Source organism: Eubalaena glacialis, chromosome 5 (genome assembly GCF_028564815.1).
Source record: "Eubalaena glacialis isolate mEubGla1 chromosome 5, mEubGla1.1.hap2.+ XY, whole genome shotgun sequence".
Taxonomy (NCBI): domain Eukaryota; kingdom Metazoa; phylum Chordata; class Mammalia; order Artiodactyla; family Balaenidae; genus Eubalaena; species Eubalaena glacialis.
In genome coordinates this window covers 90,307,490-90,315,446 of record NC_083720.1, presented here as the reverse complement: position 1 = coordinate 90,315,446, position 7,957 = coordinate 90,307,490, and the positions used below count along the sequence as shown (strand labels likewise).

The 7,957-nt window shown below is 35.3% G+C and overlaps 1 protein-coding gene across 1 annotated transcript in view; it reads right to left on the bottom strand.

Moving 5' to 3' along the window:
- Positions 1-3,021: 3,021 nt before the first annotated feature.
- Positions 3,022-7,957, bottom strand: part of MOB1B (MOB kinase activator 1B) — a 53,382-nt gene continuing 48,446 nt past the window's right edge. Inside the window, exons 5-6 of the mRNA XM_061191446.1 lie at positions 6,335-6,498; positions 3,022-3,669 (exon numbers count right to left, since the gene is read on the bottom strand). Coding sequence (XP_061047429.1) covers positions 3,592-3,669; positions 6,335-6,498 — 242 coding nt within the window. The 3' untranslated portion in view covers positions 3,022-3,591. The remainder of the gene's footprint in view (positions 3,670-6,334; positions 6,499-7,957) is intronic.

The following is a 7,957-nucleotide window of genomic DNA, read 5'->3' as shown; positions in this document are numbered from 1 at the left end:
AGGAAACTATTTTTTTATTAAATGATGTTACAAATCAATGCTCAAAACATTCTCTTCTGCAAATTCAGAGCCTATGGCATATTCTTTTGAACTTCCTAATAGTTTAGTTCTAAGAAAACAGCCAAAGTAGAGTTGTTTTCGTGAATGAGATAGGTCATATTAAGCTTCCAGAAAAGTTTTCGGTGCAACTGAAATGATAAAACAGATTTTCTTGCATAGTCACAAACCAATTCTCAAGGCATCTCTGAAAGTGTTCCAGAAACATTACACCTTTGCAGCATAGCTGGAATAAGTAGTGCTCCCAAAGAAACTACTCTGAAGATCAACTCTCATTTGAGATGTTCAAGGTATGACATATTTATCTTAAAAGGAAGTCCTATAACTTAATAATTGTATCTCACATATTTTACCATTTCAGTGGTTATCAAAAACTCTCTCAGAGAGGGTGTACACAAAGGTATAAAAGAAGTCTGTCATTTTGCTATTTTCCCCTAAGCAAGGAAAATGCTAATACATAAAATGCAGTGTGGTGATTACATGTAAAATATAAATATCCACATTATCTGTAATTCCTGAATATAAGAGATTGTAGTGCTTTATCTTTCCTGATAAGCCAGGCAGTAACTCAGTCTGCGACATATTATACACTAAACATATCTTTTCCTACTTAATTTTATGCTGACCATTTAGCATTTAAAAATGACAAAGGTAGGAAGAGATAGCAATCTAAAATCTTTCAATTTAAGGTAAACGGACCTCCAAAGCCTCTACCAGCTAACACATACTTAATGTTTTAGTGCAGCCTAGTGCCATGGTTTTTATGGGAAACAGAATAATCAAGCCAGTAAACGAAAGCCAGGAGCACCACCTACAGCTAATGAAAAGATTTTCACTCTGCTATTAATTTCTCTCCACCACCATTACACCGTCATTTAAAAGAATTACTAAAACTTGCTTCCTATCAACATTTAACCAAAGCTTTGTGACAATACTATGTTAACTTACTACTTTATATTTTATGCTTTCATCAGCAGATGAGAAAACCAACTTCTGCTTTATATCTCTGTATGAAGAGCAGGGGGGAAATCATTATCCTGGTTATTTACAAATTAAGAAATCTGGAAAGAATCAAATAGACATTTATAAGCAAACTATGTTGTAAAACCAAGATTTGATCCTTATTTTATAAAAGGCATCTTACTAATGCTCCTGGGAACCAAATGAATCAAAGCAACTTTTTATTAAGTCAGTTATTTCTCACATGCTCTGGTGTTTCCCTCTTTGCAGCCACGTAACACCATGCACAATGCCAGGCCTCTCCCTGGGAGAATGTCTCTACTTTGTTACCATATATACACATACATATTTCCTTACTTCCCAATACCTCTGTTTAAAGGAATACTCAGAAGCAGGCACCTGAGATTCTGGCACAGTGATAAGAAACTCCTGTCTACATAGAGTGGAAAAGTAAGTCCGACTACTAAACATTAATTTATAATAACATTTGTACAGTGTACTACTGTACAAGGCTTAAATGAGCAAAAATAATGTTTCACTTGTCTCTCCACACTTGGCTATTGCAACCCCTTTATTACTAGGTTGATATGAAGTCAAATGCAGTATTGGAAGACTATTTGAATAATCATATGTTTCATTTTCCTAAATAGATAGGACCCCAAATCACTAGATGCCAGATTTTGTTTCTGCATCAACCCACAGTGGCTGATACTATACATTTGGATACTAAAAGATTTGTTTTAAGGAAATCAGCTAGTTCTCATTGCAGTTTATAAATAAGTATGACCAATGAATGTCCAATATATTTGCCTCTGCCAGGCTCTCCTGTTACTTTCTACTGTTGGTACTTGGAGAATGATTGCTAGAAATGAGAAAAAGGCAGTTCCTACTGATCATAATTGTAATGGCATTAAGTTGTATCACTATTCTACTTGTTAATGGCAAAAACAAACTGATTTCATTTTAGATTCTTTTCTACTGTTTTTAGTCTATACAATTTCAGAGTCAGATTTCTATTCTACAAGGAAAAAGGTATATGTTCCTAACAAAGGAAGAGTATATATTTCTAACTGAAGGAAACAGATTTACCAGAAATGACAAAATTAAAACTGGAAGTCTAAAATGGATATTTCACAAGAGTAAAACTGAAGTGAAAAATGTTAACATTTATTTTAAAAACGAAGTTTCTGAACTTTTTACTTATGGGAATAGTTCACTAGAAAGTCATGGCAAAAAAAAAATATAAAAGTTAATAACTACTACTTTAGCACTTTCATTATCTGACATCACTGCAAAGAAAGATTGCCTTTCACAGTGGAAAAATCAGAAGTCAGAATGCTTCAAGTTGGGCCTATAACAAGTAAAGAAGGTACTGTATCATTTTAAAATGACAAACACCAGCTCCATTCACTGAATGGAAATGCTGTAAAGTGATCAATTCCCCCAAACAGTCCTTAAATTCCATGTTTATGTCTATATCTAAAATTAGTAATTTATTTTTAACTTCTCATGGAAGTTGATTCCTAAAAGGAAGTCTCTAAGACTTTGCTTACAAGATATTGATTAAAATATTCATGCCATTCTATTCAAGAGTTTTGAGAAAGGACTTTCTTGAACTTGACTCCCCGTACTTAATCCCATCTATAACGCACCATTCAAACTAACCCCCTGCAAACAAACACACACTCCTATCACCTCCTCTTCAAAGTAGAAGGGGATTCTGCAGATTTATGGCTCATTTGGCAATTGCTAAGAAACCTCACAGTTCAGCATCATCTCTGAAGATGGCAAACCTATATATAACCTGAATTTTTACACCTACAGTGCAGCTAACATGTAGAAAGAAGCCAAAATGTAATCGGTATTACATTTCAACATCTTCAAGTTTCAATATCACAGATATCAAGAGATGGAAAAGACCTGCTTGTAGAACTTTAAGCATCTGTTGAACAGAATTACTATCAATATCAAAAATAATTAAGAAATACTAATTTTTTATGCTCTACATGCACACCTTTACAAACTGTGTTTCTTTAATGTAGTAAAAGCTGGAGATCACCAATTTAGGTAAATTATGGCTTTTATCAATAGGTATTTTGAAACATGCATCAGTAAGTGCCCTGGGTAGTAATCCTAATATTGTTTCAAGCCCTGTTCAGTTCTGTCTGTGCTTTGCACCTCAGAAATGAGCCTGCCAAGGCACTTAAAAACATAAGACTTTTGGGGACTTCAAAAATCAACCACAATTTACACAATGGAGAACACCCATCCATCAGCAGTCCAATCAATAAGCATTTCTTTCAACATATAGTATTATCAAAAATTCCCCAAGTTAAAAAAAATATTGTATGCCACTAAGACAAAATTTACCCCTATCAAATGAATAGAGAATGGTTCTTGCCTTCCTCTAGCAATAGTATATGGTTTCATTTATTCAGAATAAAGAAAAAGGAACCCAAACAAGCCCCCCAAACCTAACATAAAAACAACCAAGATAAAAATAAAATAAAACAAAATCCAAATATACTCCACACAGCTTCATTTGAGGAATAATTTGCACACATCTGCATCCTTTTATCTGTCCTTTGAGGTGAGTTTTTCAATCAGTTCCTGGAGTGGTGCAAGTTCTCTTCTGTCAATAAGGTTGAATTCCTATGTATGACAAAGGCAGAAGAAATAGCAGAAACACATTATTTACATCTCACTCCAAAACAGATTTCCATTAACATTTGTTGGAAATTAGCTTTTAAAGTAAATAAAAGTCAAATCTTTTTTTCAAGAAAATTTTTTCTATTCCCTACCTCTGTGTCTTAGGCAAATCACTTAACCACTTCTGATATTATATTTTACATCTGTAATAATATTAGGGTAAATTACCTCATAAGATTATTATGGGGACTAAATGTGATACTGTATGTTAACCACCTCATGTAATCCCTGGCACAAAGTAAATGCTCAATAAATGGGAGTTGCTGCTTCCTGTTAAAAGGAATAACCAGGGCACCATTTAGATATAGTCAACCAAGCAGGGATCAAAAAAAATCTCAGGCAAATTTCAGCATTATATGAAGAGTAAAAAAGTTAGTTTATGTTATTAACTAACGTATCTGCAAGCTACCATATAATGTGGTATGAGAATAACATGAATAATGTGGAGTCCACAAATGATAAATAAATCCTGTAAAGAACAAATAAGAAAGCCTGGATTTAAATTGTGCTTCTTTAGAAGTTCTACCACTGTCATTCTGAAATTCAATTATGAACAGATTTCCCCTGAACTATAAATTATAAGGCTAATAAAAAGTGGCAGTTGATACTTCTGATCTTTTGATATTCTGCCACAGTGGGGCATTCTGAGCTCACAATTTCACTCATTTATTAGCATCCATCACGTGCCAAGCACTGCAATAAGTACTAGGAAGAGGCATTAAGGGGCATTCAATAGCAAGTCTACCACTAAGACTTGCGGGGTCTGGACCAAGAGCACAAATGGATATACATCACATGACTAAATTACTGTATTTTACATTAAGCTAATATATTGTTACATATGTTCGATTCTCCTACCTTAACAAACACACCATAGTAGCCAGGAAAGCAGATTCAAATTTAGAATTCTTAAGACTCCTCAGTCTACACTGGAAAGTAGTGACATGAGGAGAGCCAGTCCCTGGCCCTCAGCAAACCTCCCTGATCTACCAAACCGCAGCTCCATCCTGTACTTCAATGGGTCTCACATGCAGTAGTGTGGACACCCTGACAGGCTTATAAAGGCAATGTCCACACACACTCACCAACAGCTGCCATCTGGCTATCCCTTAGGTCTGGCTATCAGAGATATGACCTTCCCTTAAAAGAACGGACCAAAGGAAAAGATCCATGCAAACCCTGGCAATACACTTGAGACCATGTGGGCAGGGAATTCTGAATCTCAGGTATCCAAGCACATACCAGAAGGGATCTATGTAGGTATGTTCTTGGCCCTGTGGATTTCTCACTCTGTGGGGAGGAGTATGGGGAAGGGCCAGAGCAGAACTTCTAAATTGTGAGGCCCAGGGCAGAGGCCACTCTCACTCAAAGAAGCGGTGATACTGTATAACTAATGGACCCACCTTTAAGAAGGTCACAGTGTCCTGAGATGTAACTAGGCTCAGATGTGATAAATGCAACATATCAATCCCTTACTATTTGCTAGGAGTTGGGAGATACAGTGCACTTTAAGATCATACAGTAAGGTAAAACTAAACCTTCTGGTGGAAGAATATCCTCCCCCAAACCACTAAAACCTCAAGCAATCATGTTCTGCCTAAACCAAAGCACAGATGCAAATTTTAGGATAACATTTTGTTTCTATTGGTGTCTATAGATGGGATACCATAGTAAAATAATTGCTCAAGGCAACAGTTTTGGCAAGTTACTATCTCCTAAAATTTGTTTATATAGTGAAATTAAGATACAAAATGTGTGTCCTCATTATGAGGAGTGTATATAGAGGGAAAATAAACACATTTTTCTTTGTGGAGATGGGGCATGGGAAAGGTATTTATAAGTTTATGCCCACAGATATACAAAAACAACACAGTTTCAAGCTTTGGACTTCTCTGGCCTCCCATCTCCCTTCTCCAAACTCCACCAAAAAATAGCTGCTCAGCTTATGCATTTCTACCTCTTTTTCACTCCTACCTTTTAGTTCTCTAATTATTAAAGCAGGACAAGAATAGCCTCACTCCTTTTAGTGCATCTCTAAGGCCCATTCTCTGAGAAATAAAGAGAGAAGGAAGAGGAGGTCAACTAAGGATTCAGATCAAAAATTAATGGACCTCTGGAACTTCAACACTCTTTGGGACATTTTTTTCCCCTTTGGAATAATGGACAGTACCTAATTCAAAAATTACTCAGAATATGGTTTTAAATAGGAGGGAAAAAGGTATGATATTTAGAGTCCATTTCCATGGCAAAGTATGCTAAAAAAAAGATCCAGAGCAGACAGGAATTGAGGGTTAACAGGAGTAGGAGGAGCGCTCAAGACCAAGTTCATCTACATGTTTACCAAACTAGCCAGGTTCTGTATTCAGCAGCTCCATTATGGCCTGTTAACTGAAGCAAATCCAAGGTAAGACCTCTCAGATTCACTGTAGATTTGCAATGGAATTCAGAAACCAAAGGCCAATCTTTATCATCATGGCAAGTATTAAAGAGGATGAAGACTAGAGAGATATAGCAAATTTTATCCTGACAGTATGGATGTAGTATTCACCTCAAAACTCTGTAGATAACTGCTTTTTCTGAGCAAAAAAGATCTCCTAATCCAACTTACCTGGACAAAAAAAATAAAGTGCTTGAAAGATGTATTGAGATGTGCTTCCTCCTGAAGCTGGATCACAGGGTCAAAATGCTGATGATAAATGTGAGCATAAACCCTAAAGAGGCGTTTGAGTATAGTTTTTGCCACAGACATGAAATTCTTCGGAAACGGGACACCTAGTAAATAGATAAACAACCCCCTCTATTAACAAGAAGAGAACAAGGCATTATCAGCAAATGGCAATATAAATTGCCAAGACAAGGCTGAAAATAAGAAGTATTTATGAATTACTACTTAAAATACCCATTGTACTTTTCAAAAGTTCTCAACATATCATGAATGAAAATAAACTTCAATGCTTCTATGGAATAAGAATTTGTCTTCAGTTTAGCCCTTTAGGCCTCTAATATACCACCACTTCACCAAAATGAAACAAATAAATGTCTAAGATGGTAATGGAGCTAAAACGCATACTCAGATCCTCAGATTTCTTACGCTGAACACAAATAATGTATTACTATGTTTAGTTTTGTTTAAAATGCCTGCAATACATTTTCATATTTTTTTCTATGGAAATTATTTCATTACTACACCAGGTCTACATTTACCCTGAAATTAGCTGCAGTCTCTGCTCAATTAGAGAGACTTGTTTTATGAATTAGAGTACTTTTACAGCATTAAACAAATACAAAACTAGAAAAATACAAAAGTCTACATCCTTTGTTAAAGTGGCTAAATGATCCAGATTGGCAAAACACAAGGCAAATACTGGTACTACTGGGTTCAATGTCATCACATTGCCTACTGCCCGTTTAAAAATATTATAGATCACAAGAAAACATAAGACATTTTGGGGTACATAAGTGTCTCCCAAAATGAAGGGACACTATATAAAATAGTATGCTTACACTCTTCAAAAATGTCAGTGTCATGAAAAGACCAAAAAAGCCTGAGAAATACAAATATTCCACATTAAAGGAGGCTAAAGAGACACGACACTGAATGAAAACAAATGTCAAAGATTTTCTTTTGCTCTAAAGGATATTATTGGGAAATTTTGAAAAATCTGAATAAGATTTGTAAATTAGACAGTAGTATTTATTGTACTGGTGTTAATTTCCTGATTCTGACAGTTATACTGTGATTTTCTGAGGAAATACACATTGAAGCACATACAGATAAAGGTGCATCATAATTGCAACTTACTCTCAAACAGTTCAGGAAAAAGAAAAGAATGTGGAGTGGGGAGGGAGGGAGAGAGAGAGAGAGAGAACGCAAATGTGTTAAAATGTTGGCAACTAAAAAATCTGGAAGAAGGATACATAGGGATTGTTTGCACAATTCTTACAAATTTTCTAGAAGCCTGAAATTGGGTTAAAATTAAAAGTTAAAAAGTATACTATGAAGATAAAAGATAAGATGAGGGCACTTATCCCAAACCATTACTATGTATATAAGTAATGCAGTCTTGAAAAATAGACCTTTTATTACAAAGGCTCCAAAGTAGTTAAAGCATTCAATGAATGTGTTTAAAACAAGCCATAACAACAGCAACTATTTACATTGCTGACTCCTCCACTATATCCTTCTCCCCAAAACTAAAAAAGCATAAAATACAGTCAAAAAGTTGAAAAA